A 22,536-nucleotide genomic window follows, 5' to 3' on the forward strand; every position below is an offset into this window, starting at 1 on the left:
AAGCAAGTTGCCTGGACTCTGCAAATTCATTTATTCAATCAAATATTATAATAAGTTTACTATATGCCAAGCACTGTTCTAGGTGCTAAGGGTACAGCTACTTTGATGGAGCTTATGTTTAGTAGTGGAAGTGAACAAATATATGTCAGATAGTGATGAGTGCTATGAAGAAAAATATAACAAAGTAAGCATTGAAAAATTAGGGACTATCATAGAGGGAAAGCCTTTCTGATGACATAATTTGAACAGAGCCATGAAGGAAGGAAAAAAATATGTTACTAAAATATTTTATCGATACGATTAAAATAACATTTTCAGACTTAAATGATTACATTTCACTTATTTTAGATAAATGAAATGTTTAATTTGTACATTGACAAAACTAAGGTTGAATGTTTTCTTTCATAATTTCTTTATCTAGTACTTTAAAAAGTAAATTTCAGTTAATACCTAAATATGAACTGTTATTCCCAACTATTTGTCAGGTAAGTGGAAGAACAGTAGTATATTACTCACCAATCAATTATAGTCTTTTTTTTTTTTTTTTTTTTTTGAGACAGAGTCTCGCTTTGTTGCTGGGGCTAGAGTGAGTGCCGTGGCGTCAGCCTAGCTCACAGCAACCTCAAACTCCTGGACTTAAGCAATCCTCCTGCCTCAGCCTCCCGAGTAGCTGGGACTACAGGCATGCACCACCATGCCCGGCTAATTTTTTGTATATATATATATATATTTTAGTTGTCCATATAATTTCTTTCTATTTTTAGTAGAGATGGAGTCTCACTCTTGCTCAGGCTGGTCTCGAACTCCTGACCTCGAGCGATCCACCCGCCTCGGCCTCCCAGAGTGCTAGGATTACAGGCGTGAGCCACCGCGCCCGGCCTATAGTCTTAATTATTCTATAAATTAGGTGTGACTAAACCCTTTCATTCTTTGTGTTTGGGGCGGGGATTTTGTTTGTTTGCTTTTGAGACCGGGTCTTGCTCTATCACCCAGGTTAGAGTGTAGTGGTGCAGTCATAGCTCACTGCAGCCTTGAATTCCTGGGCTCTAACAATCCTCTTGCCTCACCCTCCCAAGAAGTTAGGACTTATAGGCACATGCCACCATACCCAGCTAATTTTTTATTTTTTGTAGATACAAGGTCTCACTGCGTTGCCCAGGGTGGTCTCTAACTCTTGGCCTCAAGCAATCCTCCCACCATAGCCTCCCAAAGTGCTGGGATTATAGGCATGAGCCACTGCGCCCAGCCCTTTGTGTAGGTTAAAACTGCTACTTACTACAAAAAAGTACTGAATTACTAAACTACTAAAAATAAATGAAATATATATTGTATAAAGTTGCAAAAATGCCAGTTGAAAACCATATGGAATGGGGCTGCTTTAATGTTTCTTTTTGTGTTCTCTTCTTACAGATTGAAACACAGTTAGCAGAGTATCACAAATTGGCTAGAAAATTAAAACTTATCCCTAAAGGTGCTGAGAATTCCAAAGGTTATGACTTTGAAATTAAGTTTAATCCTGAGGCTGGTGCCAACTGTCTTGTCAAATACAGGGCTCAAGTGTATGTAAGTAATCATGACTACTTTGAAGGTTTTTATATTATATGATTGTTATATAACTTAAGCATGTTCATAACCCAGGCCTAAACAAAGATATAAAACACTGAAACTCTCTCTTCTTTCTTCTTGGTAGTATAAATCTTCTAACAGTGGTCCCCAACCTTTTTGACACCAGGGACCAGCTTTATGGAAGATAATCTTTGCATGGATGGTAGGGAGGTGTGGGGGGCAGAGGGTCCCTGCATGACCCAAGCGCACCTCATTCATTGTACAGTCAACTGTCTCTGCCCGTGACAATCTGCACTTGCAGCCGCTCCCCAGTGCCAGCATGACCACCCCGGCTCCCCCCACCAGATCATCAGGCACCAATCTCTCACAAGGAGCACCCAGCCTAGATCCCTCGCAGCATGTGCAGTCCACAGTAGGGTTCTGGCTCCTGTGAGAATAAAATGCACCTGCTGATGTGACAGGAGGCGGAGCCCACGCGGTGATGCAGGCTAGCGATGGGGGCAGCTGCAAACACAGATGAAGCCTCACTAGCCCACCGCCTGCTGCCTACCTCCCACCGGCTTCCTGCCCTGCAACAGGCCGCAGACCGCCACTGGTCCACAGCTTGGCGGTTAGGGACCACAGTTCTACTATACCTAACTCTTCAAATGATAAAGCCTTTTCTTCCTCTCTACCTACTTTAGCCAAATAGCCAGTAAAAAATTTGATTACATATAAAATAGCCATCAGGACTATAAAAGACAAAAAGGACCTAACCCTTGCTCTCAAGTTGCTACTGTTCCCCTCAGAGGAGAAAGACATAAATAAATGCTCTATACGTGTTTTATTAGAAGTGTTTACAAGGTATAGGAACAAGGTTGGTTCTTCCTATGTAGCAAAAAAGACTCCAGAGATGGTAACCCTGGAATGAAATCTTGGAAGAGGAGATATTTATGGGGGTGGTCTGTAGAAAGAGTTCCAGGCACAAGGACAGACATAAAGGCATAAAATATAGTAGAGCAATAAGTCAACAATGAGAACTTGGTGCCTAATTTGGAAATATGACGAAGGAGGTGGTTTTGGCAAGAAAATTTTTAAATAGCTCTATTGCATCTTCTCAGTTATTTACAGATTTTAGTATTTGGGTTGCTCCCAACAATGCCAGTTTTCAAGATACCTAGTTTTTGAATAGAAGAATGTTGATTAAAGTCAAAGCTCTACATTTTTTCCCTTGTGAATTATTCATTTAACAAATACTTATTAGGTGCATATTGTGTTACAGACCAGCTAGGTGCTTGAGATAAAATACCCAGAAAGATACATTCCTACTTTCCCAGAGATTACAGTTTGTTGGTGGATAGGCATTGATTAAATCAAGCTAGACTTATTTTCAATAGGAAGAAAACACATTCAGTAAACATTTATTCACTTATTTGATTTATTTCTCAAGCCAGTACATGGCTAGGTAAATAGATCAATTGATCTATCAATACGTTATAGGTAGGCAGGCAGATGGAATTAGCTCACCACTGTGTTGAATAGTTTAACATGGCTGATACAAGAAAATAGTTATGTGAATCAAATTGCTGTAGAAAAGATTACTCAATACAAAAAGAACTTAGAGAAGGAGAAATTTTACTTTGATCTCTGGAAAAAGTTTTACATAATAACAGAACAATAAAATGGAAATAGCATCAATAAGGTACAAAGCCAAGTGTTATAAGTAGCATTTGGTGAAAAGTTCTTAAAGAGACTGAAGAGGCCATTGCATCTTTCAAAAAGGAGCGAACAGGAATTAAAACTCAACAATAACTTCAAAAGACCTAATTAAAACATAATGGCAACTGGGATTTTCTTTTGGAGTGATGAAATATTTTGGAACTAGAGGTGATGGTTATACAACATTGTGAATGTACTAAGTGCCACTGAAACACTTTAGTTTCATGTTAAATTTTATGTTTTATGTTTAATTGTATGGTAAATTCATTTTAACCTACTTCTTTTTAACCATTTTAAAGTATGAATTTTATCTCCAATAAAAAAAATAATGACAAGCAATGAAGCACTGTGTTAAAATAAAATCAGTAGAAGATAAACATAAGAAATACAAGCAGAGAATTATAATACTGAATAGTTGAAAAGAATTAAGAGAAAATTCCAAGCATAGGTTCATTTTTCTAAGAAAAATTTTAAAAAATTGATGGAGAACATAGTATAAAAATACAACCTACATAGAAATTGTTCTCAAAAAAGTACTGCAATAAACTAAGGGTACTTATAAAAATGTTTAAATAATATCGATGACTTTCCAGAATAGATGAGCAAATCTTAGATTTTGCTATTTCAAACCAAAAGCAGGTTATATTCTACAGCTATAGAAATTTGATTAAAAATTAGTTTTATTTTCTTGTTGATAATAGATTTAAAATGTCCTGGCTTCACTTTTTTCTCCAAATGTGGCTCCTCCTGTACAGTGTGTAGACATGTCAGGGGAGATGTTTTGCAATTACATGTCATATATCACCCACATTCCTATGTATTTGACAGGTACCTCTGAAGGAACTGCTGAACGAAACTGAAGAAGAAATTAATAAAGCTCTAAACAAAAAAATGGGTTTGGAGGATACTTTAGAACAAGTAAGTAATGAAACATACAGTCACTAAAAGCAAAAATAAGATTTTTAAAACCTAATATTAAATGTGATTTGTGGTTTCTGATTGCTAAGGAATTAATTTTTTAATAAAATTATAGGAAAATGAAAGTTGGGTATGTCCTTGACAGAAATATTTAAAGTAACTTGTTAAGTAATTTAAACATCCTAGGTTTTACATATCACTTATGATGAAGTGATATGAAACTAAGTAAATTTCAAGGTTTTTTTTCAATAAAGAATTGCCTCTTTAACTTGAGATAATTTAATATTCCTTTTTATACTAAAAGATTTGGGGTGGCTACCTTATAGGTAGGCATGTATTATTTGGGATTAGAGGCTAACTGGCTGTGATAGAGTAAGAGGTTTCTTTTTACCAAGCTTTTCATTCTGGATCATGGAATTTCAGGAGAACTCAAACTTAAATGCCTATAGAAGTCTTATTTCTAAAAATAAATTTCATATAGTTCCTACTTCTGAGATCCTTAAAACATAATATCACCTATATCGTATTCAGTAACCTTTAAAGTAAACATTTTTTAGTTGATTAAAAAAGTTAAGCTACTTCTCAAACACACAAAGGATATTGTTCATAGGAGACCAAACAATTAAAGGAAACCCCTTGTTAATTCAGCTCTTCAAGAACTAGTGTGATCTGGCTAACAGATTTCAAGATATAAAATGAAATCCTATCTTTTCTCAGAATAGGAGCTTGTTTATTTTTTCTCATCTGGAAACAAAACGTATGGCCTTTCACAAGTAACTGTGCTAGTAACCCACAGAAAGACATTTTTTTTTTTTTTTTTTTTTTTTTTTTTTGAGACAGAGTCTCACTCTGTTGCCCAGGCTAGAGTGAGTGCCATGGCGTCAGCCTAGCTCACAGCAACCTCAAACTCCGGAGCTCAAGCGATCCTCCTGTCTCAGCCTCCCGAGTAGCTGGGACTACAGGCATGCGCCACTATGCCCGGCTAATTTTTTCTATATACATTTTAGTTGTCCATATAGTTTCTTTCTATTTTTAGTAGAGACGGGGTCTCACTCTTGCTCAGGCTGGTCTTGAACTCCTGACCTCGAGCGATCCACCCGCCTCGGCCTCCCAGAGTGCTAGGATTACAGGCGTGAGCCACCGCGCCCGGCCGTGAAAGACATTTTTTTAATGTTAAATTCTATCAGCACTTACTTTGTATTAGAAAGAATTTTTCCATTCCTCAGAAAAATAGAAAAATTCATAAGATAAGTAAGGAGTTTCACCGTACTGCTGTTACTGTAATTTGGGGCTTCTGAAATATCTATGGAAAGATGATGAAGAACTAGGACGGCTCCCTGGGTAGACAATTTTTTAAGGTTAAGTCTTCCTTTAGCCTGCTTCAGTTTGATTTCTCTTTTTTGTTGGAATGGGCACTAAACCTGGAGACTCTTCAAAAAGGTGCGAATTCCAAACAATAGGGACCTCATGACTGAAATATCTTTCAGACTGACTTCAACTTTTTAAAGGCTATTAGCAGGAAAACTTGGGGAAAAATTATTAAATGCCTACTGTAGACTAGGCCCCATGTTAGCATTCTAAAGATAAATACATCCTGCAGGGACTTTTATTTAGAGAAAAAGGCTGACATATATGCAGTTTTGCTAATCAGATTTTCATTTTTGCAAAACCCCTTGGGCTATAAGAAAACGTGGCTTAGAGGGAATGCAACTGAAAATGTTAGGAAATTAACTTATAGTAGAAATAGAGGGAAGGGAAAGAGTTTAGGAAATGTTAAGAAGGTAGAAACCAAAGATTGTATGGCTCAATGTACAAGTTTGGAGAGAAAGAAGTATCAACAAGCATGAAAAGACAAGCATGAAAACTATTTCTTCTATCATAATGCTTTTGTAGTGTGAATACAGCATGCTCTGAAGTCTCATAATAAACCTAAGTACAGAATCTTTTCTGGGCGATGTGGTAGCTGAGCTGAGTTGTGAATAACAAGTAGGAGTTGGCCAGTGGATACATAGAAGGATGCTCATGAGCACACATGCATCTCTCTCTCTCACACACCTCTTACCCCTTAAGGCCCAGAGTCCAAAGAGCACAACATGTTAATGAATTACCGAGAGTATGGGATAAGGGAAAAACCTAATTTACCACAATGGCAATGTGTCTTTTTGGAATCAGAAAAAAATGTTTAGGTAATGAATGCAACTTTAGTAATGCTGACATGGAATGCGGAAGCTGCTCAGAGATGAGTAGACATGGTTTTGACCAATCATGAGGAGCTAGTGGAAGTTCTGGTTACTTGGGTGTCTGCTGGTCTTATGGCAGGTGAATTTAATGAAACAACTTATTTAACTTATTATTTACTTCAGAAATAACATATATTTAGGGAAAGTCCTTTGAGTTAGAACATCTGGTTTTGAGTTCTGGGCATATGTTAGTTGTGTAATCCTGAGCTAATAGTATTTTTTCCAGTCCATATTCTCACCTGTAAAATAGGAAAAAAACTTCCTTTAGAAAGAATATATGATGATTAAATGAGAATTATATGCAAGTTTCTTTAATAATTGTAGTAACTGCAATGTCTTATCTTTTACCAAATAAATTTTGCCCCAAAAAACTATTTTTTTAATTTCTTATATGTGCAGAATCATCCTTTTAAAGAAAGATGTTAGCTATTTGTACTTTTTATTATTTTCTGTTTCCTGCAGGAAACATTTTCCTTTTGGCCTAGCTAAAGAACATTCTGTATTAATTGCTGGTATAAACTGGAATCAGCACTTGCCAACAGGAAATGAGCTTTAGAAATAAATTTTTTTCTTTAGTTTTGGTTTCAACTGATCTTAAAGATCAAGCTTTAATAAGATTAAATGTGGTTATTTTATTATTATATGGAAGAATGCATTACTATAACTAAATAGCAAACATTATCCAATGAAATTAATATAAACAATTATCTAACATTCCAGAAAGTGAACACACAAATGGAAAACTAAATAACTAGCTACAGTTTATGTAGTCTAAGTAAAGCTAGACTTCAAAACTGTAGAGCAAAAACCATTTATATGTAGGAATAAATTAATATAGTAATATTAATATACGTAATATTTATATAACATATATGACAACTTATAAAGCACTCCCACAACTACTAATAGAAAAACAGATATTAACATCTTTATTTTAAGATTTCTTTGAAATTAATTTCTCTTTTGCAAATAAAATTTTTGGACAAATGATCTGTCAGAGTCCAAAAAGACTAGAAGAAATAACATTTTTTAGTTGGCTGATTGTTAATGTAAAAACACCATAACTTGTTAAAATGTCTTTGATGTATAGTTATGATTTCTCAACCAAAATTTTATTCCCCAAGTTGAATGCAATGATAACAGAAAGCAAGAGAAGCGTGAGAACTCTGAAAGAAGAAGTTCAAAAGCTGGATGATCTTTACCAACAAAAAGTTAAGGTAAAAACTTTGCTGTAGTTTGTATAGGTTAGCCAAAGCTATGTCATGATCAATTGACTAGGCACATATTCTGACACTGAAACTGGAATCTTTAAGCTATCTATATCTAATAACTTGTGTCTTAATTTAGTTCCTGTTCCAAAGTTTATTGTAAGGAGTTATTTTATTTTGTTCTTTAAAGGACATTTTTCTGCATTAGGGCTACTTCACCAAAGAACACTTACTGCTCCATTATCTGATATTTTATACTTGCATATGTGATTTAGTGCCCTAGCAAGACCAAAACAGAGATCTCTCCTACCTTTTCAGAGAGATTTAGTATTATGTACTCCTAAAGCTAGAACCCCAGTAAAGTCTTTTGTATATAATTGCTCGTCAAGAATCACTGCTAACTGACTATCCTGGCCAAATTCCAAAGACCATTCATATGACATCTAGAAGGTGGGTAAAATAATAAGATTGATTCTCCACTCTACCTCCTGACCAGCATTTTATTTAGAGAAGTATTCAGATGATTCTCTTCATTGCCAATTATACAATTTATGTGAATATTTCAACTATGCCATTATTTTTTACTTTCAACAAGGTATTGGGAATTGAAAACTTTTCCTCTTGGCCTATATTATATTTAGGACCTGCACATTTTTTTAAGCAGTGTGAAATTTTTAGAAAATATACCATATAATATGACCTGCATGTGAAATGTGAGACATTTGGTAATCATTTTTTCATATGTCCTCCATGACAATACTTGAGTTTATTCTCTGAAGCACTTACATGAAAGACTTTATGATACTTCATTTTCACAAACCTAAGAATTGAACTACGGCTACCTTGCCTATGCATAGTTAATACATCTGTGAAATAAGGAGCTACATAAGGCCTCCCTGATGCTCATGGAAAAATTTTCAAAGTATCATAAAATTTCCTGTAGTTCAGACTTGAAACTACTGCTGAGTGAATCCTACACAGGCCTCTTTCAAGGTCACACTGGTGAATACTTCAAACTCACCAAAAAGCTAAAGAACCTCACTTTCTAGACTCTAACCAGTTGACCTTGGCATCCTAAAAACTGAACCAGACAATTATATTTAGTTTTTAGATCTTTGAGAATAAAATGACTTCTTAATATTTTTAAGGAAATAAGTATTTACTTTTTTTTTTACAGACTTAAAAAATGCTCATTACAAACAATAGAGAATCAAAAGAGAAACATATAAAATGGAAGATGAAAAGTGTCTCACAATCTACCATAATCCCATCACTAGACAATGGTTAAAGTTAGAAATGTGTCTTCCAGATCTACAAACATATTTTTTTAATGGTACCAAATTATACATAGTTTTTTATAATTTGCCTTCCTCAACAGTGTGTCATGGATATCTTTCCATGTGAATATATAGATAGCTATCCTTCAATTGTGTTTCTATTTTATATATGTATAATTTAGCCAACCTCTTATTAATTTTTTCCCTAAATTTTCAACTGACAAATAATGTTGCTGTAAATATCCTTATATGTGTATTTTATGCATTTTTCCATTCTTTCTCTTTGATAAATTTCTGAAGCAGAACCATTGAATTAAAGGTTGCATATATTTTAGATTGTAATAAATATTTTCAAATTTTAAAAAAAGGTCACATTTGTGTTTATAGTATAGAATTCCCAAAGGAGCATTTTAAAGTCTCTTACATGTAAAGCAGTAAGCACCCTGAGAATACAAATGATGCAACCTGATTTTATTAAAATGCTTTACATAAATTTTTAAAATCCACCTAGAGTATATAGAATGTGAATATCAAAAGACCGTAACCATGACTCTACCCTGATAGGAAGCTGAAGAAGAGGATGAAAAAGGTGCCAATGAGCTTGAGTCCTTGGAGAAGCACAAGCACCTGCTGCAGAGTACTGTGAACGAGGGTCTCAGTGAAGCTATGAATGAACTGGATGCTGTTCAGCGGGAGTAAGTTCATCTCGCCAAGATTTATATATTTTCAGATTACTTATTTAACATTTCTATAAAACTAGATCTATTTTTATTTGCTTTAATTTATTTTATAGAGCTATTTGGGGTGGAGGGAGCAGTAAATAGAACTTAACTACAACTGCTTATAACATGAGATACTTTCCCTATCAACAGATACATTCTGCTACTATTATATTATTGCCCACCAAGAAGTCATTCATTTTTAAATCTAATTAATAAATAAATTCTAATCCCTGAAAACAACATAAACACTTAAATCAATTCAAATAACTTTGGCTGTTTCTTAGTGAATTGTGATAAAATTCTTCTAGGCTTTAATACACTACACTAAGTTCTTATATTTTTATTTCCTAGAAATTGTGTATGTTATATGGTAAAATGTAATTATAGTAAAAATTATGGACAGCGTACTATAACACAACATATTCCTTCTTAATAATTTTATTGCAAAATCATATAATAAAAATCACAGAGCCTAAGGGAAAATTGATACTGGGACATAACACTAAAAAACTCCATTAATAACCAGGCTTGGTGTCATGTGCCTGTAACCCAGCTACTTGAGAGGCTGGAGGATCACTTGAATCCTAGTGTTCAAGGCCAGCCTGGGCAACGTAGTGAGACCTCATCACTAAAAAAATAAAATTAAAATAAAATAAAATAAAGCTCCATAAGTGACACATATAAATAAAAGATGGGAACCTAATAAAAATGTTAGCACAATATTACACATGTTTAATAGTTAAGAAATACTTAAATGCTACAATGAATATTGGACCCTTTACCTTAAAAAGACCTCTAGTTTGCGTTGGGAAATGGGCATTCAGAAGGCTGCAGCTTGTGAGTTACTGTGAAGAGGTGGAAAGAGGGTTATCTAAAGTGGGATGGAAAATTGGAGCCTCAGAAGTGGATGCATGTGGCTCATCACATATGCAGTGAACTGAGTAGCTGGTGGATGTTTGAGGTGTGTGCTTATGTGTGTTTTGTGTATCCCTTTGCATCTGGATCCAGCTGGGTGCAGTCTTCTACATTCACCTAGTATTTCTCAAGGAGGAAGTTGGCATAGCAAACTTGAAATTTGTGCTATGCTCAAATTCCACCTGATAAATCAATAGAGTTGGAACAAATACACATTTCCACACGAACATAACAGAAACTGCCTGTATAGTCTGTTATATTTCTCAGAAGTCCTTTATAATCAAATTATACATTGTTAGGGTTTCCTTCTCAGTTTCCCTTATAATTTTTACAACTTACCTAAGAATAATTTTAGCCACAGTATGCAATAACTGTAACTACAAATAGTGGCATCCTTTCTTTAAATATTCTGCCTTTGTATATATAATTCTCTTATGCAACCTATATAAAATCAATGTACTGAATAGTTAATCCATAGGCTCTATGTACATTTATATAAAATATACATTCTTGGCCGGGCGCGGTGGCTCACGCCTGTAATCCTAGCACTCTGGGAGGCCGAGGTGGGCGGATCGTTTGAGCTCAGGAGTTTGAGACCAGCCTGAGCAAGAGCGAGACCCCACCTCTACTAAAAATAGAAAGAAATTATATGGACAGCTAAAAATATATATAGAAAAAATTAGCCGGGCATGGTGGCGCATGCCTGTAGTCCCAGCTACTCGGGAGGCTGAGACAGGAGGATCGCTTGAGCTCAGGAGTTTGAGGTTGCTGTGAGCTAGGCTGACGCCACGGCACTCACTCTAGCCTGGGCAACAGAGTGAGACTCTGTCTCAAAAAAAAAAAAAAAAATATATACATTCTTTTAAGTCTTATGTCACCCTCAAATAACTGAAAAATTCTTACTTTGACATTATAAGTACAAGCCTTGAGAAAGTCATACCTCTTAACTTATTTATTTGTAGTCTAGGGACAGAAAACTCAGTTGAGGTTTATTTGGCCTGCAGTTTTATTTGTTTTGAATTTGAATTTGAATGCCTAAAGATAAGACTTTTACTGCCCCATTTGCAAATTTTCTGCCTTGTCCTGAAAGCATTTGAATGTATATACCTTTGGAGACTCAGATAAGACCTTTTGTTCTAAAGCTTCATATGTTAAATAATGAGATTTTGGTGCTGTTTTTTTTTATCTTGTTGCTTACAAAGGGTCTTTGAAAATGTTTTTATTTCTGTTTTAATGATTGAGAGATGGACCTCTGTGAATTATACATATAGCAAGCAGTGCACGGACTTATATGTATCACAGCTTGGTTTTATTGAATATGGAAATGGAAAGTGAACTAAGTGGAACTGATATATTGGGTTTTTTCCTGGACAACTTAAACAAGAGTTTTTATTCTACAGATACCAACTAGTTGTCCAGACCACAACTGAAGAAAGACGAAAAGTGGGGAATAACTTGCAGCATCTTGTAGAGATGGCTGCTACACACGTAGTGTCTGTAGAGGTAAGTGTATTACGGTCTTTCCTGCATCCTAAGAAAGGTTTTATCAGAAGAATCCTGTCTAGTGTTGTGGCGAGGGGATGCAGGGGAACACTTGTAAATTTTATAAAGTAATCTGCTTTGTTCGCATAAGCAACATACAGTGATACTTTAATACATCAACAATGTGTAATGATGTTGTGCCAGCCATGTTCTACACACAGAAGACACATCAGTGCATTTAGGATTTCATTAAGGTTAAGATGAGTATCTTATGACAAGTGTTTTTCCTTTTTCTGTAATTTCATGTAAACAAAGAGTAAAGTATTTCTGAAGCATGAAGTTTATTTACCTTATCTTCACTCTTCACTTAGCTTAAAAGTTCAACAGTAAAACTTCTTCTAACCTGCTTTAAAGAGCCCTTAAAAGCTAAGATAAATTTATGAACTATAAAATTCCCGGTTAACTTATTAGGTGATAATGTATTTCCAGTTGAGAATGGTTTAAGAAAAAAAAGTTCATTATCTCACATAAATAGGCTTCCATTTATTGAAAACATGATATCCTACCTCCCATCATCTCTCCTGAAAGACATTGAACTGCTGCTTTCCGGCTTGCCAGTGCTCTTTACTGCTCAGTGGTAGGAACTAAGAAAGGCATCTGGACACTACACCAGAAAACCTGGGTTCTGCTCACTTTCTAATTCACCCATTTAGTGGCCACATAACCTTGCCTGATCCTTTTCAACCAGTATTATTTATCTGAATCATAGGCCAGAAAATGATCTGAGTGAATATTTTCTCATTTTCCCAAGGATGGTGTACAATAGTTCCATTCTAGATGCATAAGAGAAAAATTCATTCATAGCATCCAATTGATGGCTTAGAGTGAGAAAGTCTGCTTGTATATATCATTTTACATCTTTTGGTCTTCAGTTTCTTTGTCTGTTAAATGAAAGGGTCATGCTAAACAATTGTCAACGTCCTTAGTACTTTTACCGTTCTATTTGTAGCTATTAGTCTGTCCTCAGTGTTAATCCAGTAGTGACTTATCACTAGGGATTTGTGTGAAAAGTAACCACAGCTATCAAAGTTTTAGTCACTTAAAGTTAGATTTGAAAATATAGTGGTAGATTACTATTATTTTTTAATTTCTGTGCAGTTCAGTGTTTGAGAAGATCAGACCAAATTTAATAAATATTTACTGATCACTTTGTACTATACAAAATTGATGATTAGCCAGTAAAAAAAGTTTAATAGCTTAACTAATAAAATGTAGAAGAAACAGAAAGTCAAACCTAATATGAAGAAATTTTACAACGAGTAATGAAGTTGGACTAAAGAAAACGAGTTTAGATCTAATGGTATCTTTAGATGGTATGTTTTTCTTATGGGACAAAGTGCTTGTTTGAGTAATTCCCAGTTAGAGTACCATACAGGTCTTATGTGGCTTGATGTTCTAGACCAGAGGCCAGTAAACTACAGCCTGTGGGCCAAATTGGGTCCACGGCCTGCTTTTATAAATAAAGTTTTATTGGAACGCAGCCAACTCATTTGTTTCAGTACTATCTATGGCTGCTTTCATACCAGTGTCAAGGTTGAGCAGTTGTACAGAAACCATCTTGACTGCCAAGACTAAAATAGTCACTATACTGTTTGGTCCTTTACAGAAAAAGTTTGCTAACTCCTGTTCTGGACTCCCACTTCCCTGAGGGACACAAAATCACTTTTTTTTTTGTCTATTTAGGCATGCTAAAAATTATTATAAAGCTATAATTACTAGCACATTGCAGTATTGATGCAGAAACACTAGTCTCTGTGATTAAGAGTGCAGAAATAGATGCATGAGCATAGCTATGAAACTGACATGTGAGAGGGGCAATTTTTCAGAATAGTGGGGTAAAATGAATTGTTCAGTTAATGAAGTTGTATCCCTACCTTAAACTCTATGCAAATCAGTTCCAGGTGGATTAGGAAATTAATGTAAGGCTAAATTTTTAATTTTAGGAGAATTATAAGAGACTATCTTTACACCTCAGGGGTTATAAAGGAGTTTAAATTAGATACTAAAAGTACAAACCACAAGAGAAATTTTATTTATGAATTCAGTTTTATTAAAATTAAGATCTTCTCTACATCAAAAGACAGTGGAAGGACAAGCTATAAACTGGTAGAAGATATTTTAAAACACAGCTCATAAAGGATTAACATCCAGATATATAATGGCCTCTAAAAAATAAATAAGAAAAGTGGACAGAAGACTTGAATAGGCCCCAAAAATACATATATCTGAAATATAGCAGTAAAAATAATTTTTAAAAAATACTTGAATGAGAATTTCACAAGAAAACAAAGGTGGCTAATAAACATGAAAATATATACCGTATTCCACCCTTAAGAAATTGGCAAAAATTAGTTTGATAATACCAAATGGCAGCAAGGATATGGAGAAATGGGAGTTCTCATTTACTGCTGGTGGTTATTAAATTGATGTAACAATCTTAGAAAATAATTTGGCAATCCCTAATAAAACTGAAGGTACACATATATATGCAGTTCCACTCTAGGTGTTTGCTGGGTTAAATAGTGTCCCCCCTTGAAATTCATGTCTATCCAGAGTCACAGAATGTGACCTTCTTTGGAAGTAGGGTCTTTGCAAATGTAATTGGTAAAATGAGGTCCTATGGATTAGCGGAGGCCCTAAATCCAATGACCGGTATCCTCATAAGAAGGCCATGTAAAGACAGGCAGAGAGTGGGGTGAAGCAGCTACATGCTAAGGAACACCAAGGATTGCCGGGAAGAGGCAAGGAAGGATTCTTCCCTAGGTCCTTCACAGAGAGCATGGCCCTGCTGACATTTTGATTTTGGACTTCTGGCCTCCAGAACTATAAAGAGAATAAATTTCTGTTGTTTTAAGCTACCTAGTTTGTAGGAATTTATTATGGTATCAATATTTGAAATAGCAAAAAAACAAATAATGTGGTATATTAGTTTCCTATTGCTACTATAATAAATTACCACCAACATAATGGCTTAAAGCAACACAAATTTATTATCTTACTTACTGTATTCAGTCTAAAATTAGTCCACAGGACTGCAGTCCTTCTAGAGGCCCTAGGGTAGGATCCATTTCCTTGCCTTTTCTAGCTTCTAGGGGCCACCTACAGTCCATGACTTTTAGCCCCTTCCACCATCTTCAAAGCCAGCATCATACTATCTCCTCTCCTTTCTGCCCTCTGCTTCTGCTCTTACATTCTCTCTCTAACTCTGACAGTGCGACATCGCTGATTCTCTATCATAAGGACCCTAGTGATTACATTGGGCCCACCTGGGGATAGTGTAGGATAATCTCCTTTTCTCAAGGTCCTTAATCTCATCTGCAAAGTTTCTTTTGCCCTGTAATAAAACATAGTCACAGGGTCCTTTCTGGCATTAGGTCATAGATATCTTTGGGGAGGCTGTTATTCAGCCTACCATAGCTGGGAACAATCAAAAATTCATTACGAGTAAAATAAGTAAATATTGATATATTCATTCTGGAATACTATACAGCAGTACATGAGTAAACTGTAGCTATATGTATTAACATGAATGAATCTTAAAATACTGGACAAAAGGTCATTTAATATCATTCAGTAAATATGAAGATTAAAACTGGATACTTTTAAATCAATATATTATTTAGAGATGCATATCTCTGTGGGTGTGGGGGAGGGGTGTGTGTAATAAAAGTAAAAAGAAAAGCAAAACACTGTTCGTACAAGTGAGTGGTTATCTCTGGGGCAGGAAAAGAGGGGATATAATTAGTATGATTAGGAAAGGGCCTACAGGGTGATACAAGAATATTTTTTTTATTCCTATTCTTTTTTTATGACAGCCTACCATTGAATATTCCTGTTCTTAACTTACAAATGTTACCCTGTGTTTGTAAATTTCACAATTAAGCACTTTAAAAGAAATTAATGTTTTTACATTAAGAATTGCTAATTGTTGTCACTAGAAACATCTTGAGGAGCAGGAGGCTAAAGTTGACAGAGAGTATGAAGAATGCAAAGCAGAAGATCTCTTGGAAAATATTAGAGAGATTGCAGAAAAGTATAAGAAGAAAGCTGCTCTACTTAAGGCTTCTGATGAATGAAGATAAAATGTTGATTATCTTTGTATCCATAGTTAATAAAATTGAATCAGTAAAGTGTGTTTCTTTTCCTTCATTTCTTACTAACTTCACATGGTGAGAAGATAGGTAGTACAGTCTAAACCAGAAGTTAGCAGCTATAGGTTAAGTATCTTGGGACCAGAAATGTTTTGGATTTGTTGTTGTTTTGTTTTCAGAATAAAGTTTTGACTACAACCCATTATATGAGGTCAAATGTGGAATTTTCCTCTTGTGTGGTGTCATGTCAGCACTCAAAAAGTTTCAGATTTTGGAACACTTCAGATTAGGGATGCTCTCAACCTGTACCATGTGGGCCAAATCCAGCCACACCCCCTCCTTTACACATCATCTATGACTGCTTCTTTCACTCTGCAATGGCAGAGTTGCGTGTAGGCAACAGAGACTATGTGGCCCGCAAAGCCAAAGATATTTATTATCTGGCCCTTTATAGAGAAGTTTGCTGATCCCTCTTGTATAAATTATACAAAGATTGGTGCTGTCTAACTAAAACTTTTTGATGACTCTGGACATACAGTCCAACTCCCTCGTGATCCAGAACCATATGGCTTTCCAAGAGGTTAAAGTTCTTTCTGGCTCCATGCCATCTTTACTCTGAGGCAGAAGCATATGGAATGTGAGAAACATGGGAAATAATAAAATAGTTCAATCCCCTCATTTTAGAGATGAGAATTCATCCCTACAGAAGTTCTGATTTACCTCAGGGCACACCTCTTAGTAGCGCAGAAGCCACATTGGAACTTACTGGGGCCGGAGCACAATGCTGAGTACAGCCACGGGAGCTATGAAAAATGAATACCCTGGATGATGAGGAAGTTGTGTTAGAATGTGAGGTTTAGCTTTCTATTCTTTCAACTTTATTCCAACACGAATGTGAGTCAGAATGAACATATGATAAAAAGAAATGTAAGCAATATACTGTAGCAATATACTGTAAGAATTGGGAATGGAATTAACAGCAAAGCTTTATGAGGGGGAGCACATTCAGTCAGAGTGGAATGCACAAATGTCATGGTTGGGGGATAACTAATAGTCAGATATGACAAGATTAGTAGTTACCAATGTACTGAAGAATCTTGATTTCTGACATCCAATAGAACTTTCTTCAATAGAAATGTTCTGTCTGCACTATCCAAAGAGGTACCAGTCCAATGTGGCTGTTGTGCACTCAAATGACATATAACAAAAGAGACTGAAAGATCTGAACAGACATTTCTCAAAAGACATGCAAATGGCCAGTAGGTATGTGAAAATGCTCAACATCAACAGAGAAATGCAAATCAAAACCACTATGCAATAGCATCTCACTCTAGTTAATATGGTTTTTATCAAAAAGACAGGCAATAATGTATGCTGATAGGGATATGTAGAAAGGGGAACCTTTGCGCACTGCTGGTGAGGATGTAAATTAGCACAGCCACTGTGGAAAACGGTATGGAGGTTCCTCAAAAAACTAAAAACCTACCATATGATTGGCAATCCCACTGCTGGATATATCCAAAAGAAAGGAAATCAATAGGCCAGGTGCGGTGGCTCACGCCTGTAATCCTAGCACTCTGGGAGGCCGAGGTGGACGGATCGTTTGAGCTCAGGAGTTTGAGACCAGCCTGAGCAAGAGTGAGACCCCATCTCTACTAAAAATAGAAGGAAATTATCTGGCCAACTAAAAATATATATAGAAAAAATTAGCCGGGCATAGTGGTGCATGCCTATAGTCCCAGCTACTCGGGAGGCTGAGACAGGAGGATCGCTTGAGCTCAGGAGTTTGAGGTTGCTGTGAGCTAGGCTGATGCCACAGCACTCACTCTAGCCTGGGCAACAGAGTGAGACTCTGTCTCAAAAAAAAAAAAAAAAAAAAAACAAGAAAGGAAATCAATATACTGAAAAGATATTGCCTTAATGTTTGTTGCAGCACTATTCACAATAGCCAAAATATGGAATCAACCTAAGTGCCCAACAATGAATTAATGGATAAAGAAAATGTGGTACCTATACACAATGAAATATTCAACCATAAAAAAGAACGAAATCCTGTCATTTGAAGAAACATGGATGGAACTGGAAGTCATTATGTTAAGTGAAATAAGCCAGGCACACAAATATCTCATGTCCTCACTCATGTGGGAGCTAAGAAAGCAGATCTCATGAAGATGGAGAGTAGATGGGTGGTTACCAGAGGCTGGGATGGGTAGGGGAGAGGGAGGGATGAAGAGAGGTTGATTATTGGATACAAAAATACAGTTAGATAAAAAAAATAAGACAGTGTTCGATAAATCAGAGTGACTATAGTAAACAATAATATATTGTATATTTCAATGTAGCTAATAGAGAATAATTCAAATGTTCCCAGCATAAAGAAATGTTTAAGATGATGGATATTCCAATTACCCTGATTTGATTTTACACATGAATGCATCAAAATATCATGTCCCCCCAAAACATGTATATCTATTATATATTAATTTAAACAAACTGTAAAAAAAAGGAGGCTCAAGAGCTTTTGTTACTCTTTCCACTCGTGTGGAAACCGCAGCATCACGATCACCTATGGGCTTGTTAGAAATGCAAACTCTTGGTCGCACCCCAAACCTACAGAATCAGAAACTTCACTTTTTAGTGTGTTAACATAAACTACATATTTAAAGTTTTCATGAGCTTTGACATATATAACTGTAAAACCACCATCAAAATCAAGCTAATGAATGTATTTATCAGCACCAAAAATTTCCTTATAGCCCTTTTCAATCCTTTCTTTCATTGTGGCTTGCCTTTTCATTTTCTTAATTGTGTCTTTTGAAGAGCAAGTTGTTTTTTTTTTTTTAATTTTTTTTATTTCTTTTTACTTTTTTTTTTTTTTTTTTTTTGAGACAGAGTCTCACTCTGTTGCCCGGGCTAGAGTGAGTGCCATGGCGTCAGCCTAGCTCACAGCAACCTCAAACTCCTGGGCTCAAGCAATCCTCCTGCCTCAGCCTCCCGAGTAGCTGGGACTACAGGCACGCACCACCATGCCCGGCTAGTTTTTTCTATATATATTTTTAGCTGTCCATATAATTTCTTTTTATTTTTTAGTAGAGATGGGGTCTCGGCTCTTGCTCAGGCTGGTCTCAAACTCCTGAGCTCAAACGATCCGCCCACCTCGGCCTCCCAGAGTGCTAGGATTACAGGCGTGAGCCACCGCGCCCAGCCCTAGAGCAAGTTTTTAATTTTATTTTTTTCAGCCATCAGGACTCTCTATAGAATAAAGTTTTTAATTTTAATGAAGTCCAATTTATTGCTTTTTTCTTTTATGCTTTTCTTTTATATTTTGTGTAGTATTAAGAAATCTTTTCCATCCCCCATAACAATAAGATGACATAAAAAAAAAAAAAAATCTTTTCCAAACCCAAGAAATCTTTGCCAACTGATGCTTTATTCTATAAGTTTTACAGTTTTGGCTACCAAATCAAAATCAGAATCCAAGTCTGCATTTTAAAAAGATTCCCAAGTTGTTCATATGTACATTAAAATTTGAAATGTAGTACTTGAAAAAGTCATCACTAGTGAAATAGTATGCCTAATGTAATAGTACTTAATAGTGAAGTTAGAAATGACACAGAAAAATCATACCAAGTTCAAACAAAGTGATAACCTAAGTACAACTTGAGCCATGTTCAAGAAACATGTTCTTGGAGGGCACTTTTCTCTTAACCTGTTTTACCTCACTCTACAAGGTTTCTTCTGAGTTCCTCAGGATATGCTTATATTTCAGAACTAACACAATTAGTAGGAGATGTATTCCAGATACAAATGCTAGAGTCAGAAAAAGCTTTAGATACCGTAAAGTTCAACTTCCCAATCAATGAGGAATACTTCCCAAGGCATGTAGATGGTTACCTAGCCCTTGCCTGAATGCTTGCAGCAACAGGGCTGCTTCCAAATTGCTCATTACTTAAAAGCATTTAATGTCTTAGCACACTACTTGTCAGAAGGTTCTATCTTCTATTCGACTGAAATCTGCCTTCATGGAACTTCCTCTAGTTCCATCTTTTTATCATTGAGTAGTTGAGTTATTACAGTTTTCAATTCCCTTGAGGAACACCAATTATTTTTTATTGTTCATCTTATGTTTGATCCTATGTTTGATTAAATCAATCTTTCCCCAATTGTTTTGGTCTCTTTGTCATTGTTCCTTGCTTTCAATGTTATTATTTGAAGACTTAAACACTTCTCTATGGAAGTGTTTTAAAATTTTTATTTGATTTTTAATTTTGAAACAATTTGACTTAAAAAAAGATTGCAAGAATGCAAATAGCCCCCTTCACACAAATTACCAGCTAATATTTCACTACACACATTTATCATTCTTTCCTCCACCCCTCCCTATTTATTTATCTTGACTCATTTGTGAGTTGCAGACATGATACCCCTTTACCTCTAAATATTTCAATGTATATTTCCAGAAACAGTGTCAGTCACTTACCAAACCAGACTCTTACCAAACAGTTATCAAAATCGGGAAATTAATATTGGTAGTTTAATGCCTAATCTACTCAAATATTGATAATTGTCCCCCAAATGTTTTTTATTAGGGTTTTTTGTTGTTGTTGTTGTTGTTGATCCAGGATCCAAACCAGGATCACACATTGCATTTAGCTGTCAAATCTATTTAATCTACTTTACACTGAAAGAGTTCCTTGCTCTGACTTTGACTTTCATAACGTTGGCATTTTTGAAGAATAGTTTATAGACTGTCCCTCAATTTTTGCTTAATGTATCTCATGATTGGATAAGATATACACAAAAGTGATGTTACAATCTTTTCAGTACATCAGAAGGTATATGATGTTGTTAACTTTAATCAGTTGATTTTGGTGGTGTCTGCAAGGTTGGTATTTTCACCTTTGTAATTAATAAGTATCGTGTAGGGAGGATACTTTGAGACTATGTAAACATAATGTTTCTTATCAAGCTCTCAGTTCTGTGTCTCTTGAATGGATTGTTACTATGATGGTTGCAAAAAAATTATTTTTAAATTTCTATCTTCTTTCTATCATTCTTATTAGTTGACATTCTGCTGTGAGAACTTGCCGTTCTCCATCACTTACTCACTTATGTCAGTATGGACCCATGGATTCTTCTTTTAATCAGTGGATTGTAATTTTCTTTTCTTTTTTTTTTTTTGTAATCTTTAACTGTCATTATTTATTTTTATGTTTAAATTATCCCAGATTTCAACCTGGGCAACATAGCAAGATCCCATTTCTACAAAAAATTTTAAAAATTAGCTGAATGTGGTGGGTGCTTGTATTCCCACTTCCTCCGGAGGCTGAGGTAGAAGAATCACTTGAGCCCAGGAAGTCAGGGTTACTGTGAGCTATAACCACTGATGGAGCCACTGGGTGACAAAGCAAGACCTTGTCTCTAATGAATAAATAAATAAACAAATAACCCATATTGTCAAGTGGGAGCCCCTTCATGCTGGCTCTTGTGTCCTTTTTTGACATTTCTCTGTCATTCTTTGAGCATTTGCTCACTTTCTAGTACAGTAAGATGTTCCAGGACCATCCTATACTGTTCCTGCTCCATCCCTAGAATTAGCCAATTCTCCAGTGATCCCTCATTCCTTTTAGTGGACAATAATGTTTAGAATGCAAAATCTGGGCATCTATGTGCTCATTGCTCCTAAGGTGCCACTACTTTCAGGCCCTCTCCAAGGACAGAGCTAGAAAATATAAATATGCATGTACATACACACACCTATGTATCTATCTGTATCAACGTACTAAACCAGGAGTGCTTCTGGATATCTTTAGTTCTAATCCAACACCACACAAGTACTTGATCATGAGGACCAGAGCATAAGGCTCAACAAGCAAGGATTCACTGGCTTGGGGGCACCTTTTCAGAATATGGAAGGGGCCCCAGGGGATAGGTCAAACTCACTGCTGAGGTGGCTCTCAGGAGCATGTATAAAATGATAGCTAACGCTCAGTGACCTGGAAATGGCTGTGTTTCCCTGGCAGAGAGTAGAGGAAGAAATGGAAAGGTGGAGGGAGGTGAGCATGCTGGAATGCATCTATTATGTAAAGCCAGAGACCCCCTCCCAGAGGATTATGTTCCACAGGAGGCCCTGAACACAATTATCCATTAAGGCCATAGGGAATGCCCTGGGGAGAGGGACGGCCGCAACTCTAAGAAGTTCAGTGGTGGGTCCTCTGCAGGCTGGGACGGTGGTGAGACAGGCAGGCGCAGAGCTGAGCGCATCAACATCCATGGGGACCATGGAGCCCTGAAGTAGCAAAGGCCAAGAGGCAGCCCACAAAGATAGGGAAGACCAGAGAAGCCGCCCAGGGGGCTTA

General features: G+C 36.1%; 1 protein-coding gene across 1 annotated transcript in view; it reads left to right on the top strand.

Moving 5' to 3' along the window:
* Window positions 1–16,220, top strand: part of NDC80 (NDC80 kinetochore complex component) — a 39,512-nt gene extending 23,292 nt beyond the window's left edge. The window contains exons 12-17 of the mRNA XM_069468213.1: window positions 1,411–1,563; window positions 4,093–4,182; window positions 7,547–7,639; window positions 9,472–9,602; window positions 11,945–12,047; window positions 16,025–16,220. Of these exons, the coding sequence (XP_069324314.1) occupies window positions 1,411–1,563; window positions 4,093–4,182; window positions 7,547–7,639; window positions 9,472–9,602; window positions 11,945–12,047; window positions 16,025–16,162 (708 nt within the window). The 3' untranslated portion in view covers window positions 16,163–16,220. The remainder of the gene's footprint in view (window positions 1–1,410; window positions 1,564–4,092; window positions 4,183–7,546; window positions 7,640–9,471; window positions 9,603–11,944; window positions 12,048–16,024) is intronic.
* The last annotated feature ends 6,316 nt before the right edge of the window (window positions 16,221–22,536 follow it).

The sequence above is a fragment of the Eulemur rufifrons genome, chromosome 5 (assembly GCF_041146395.1).
Source record: "Eulemur rufifrons isolate Redbay chromosome 5, OSU_ERuf_1, whole genome shotgun sequence".
NCBI classification, from domain to species: domain Eukaryota; kingdom Metazoa; phylum Chordata; class Mammalia; order Primates; family Lemuridae; genus Eulemur; species Eulemur rufifrons.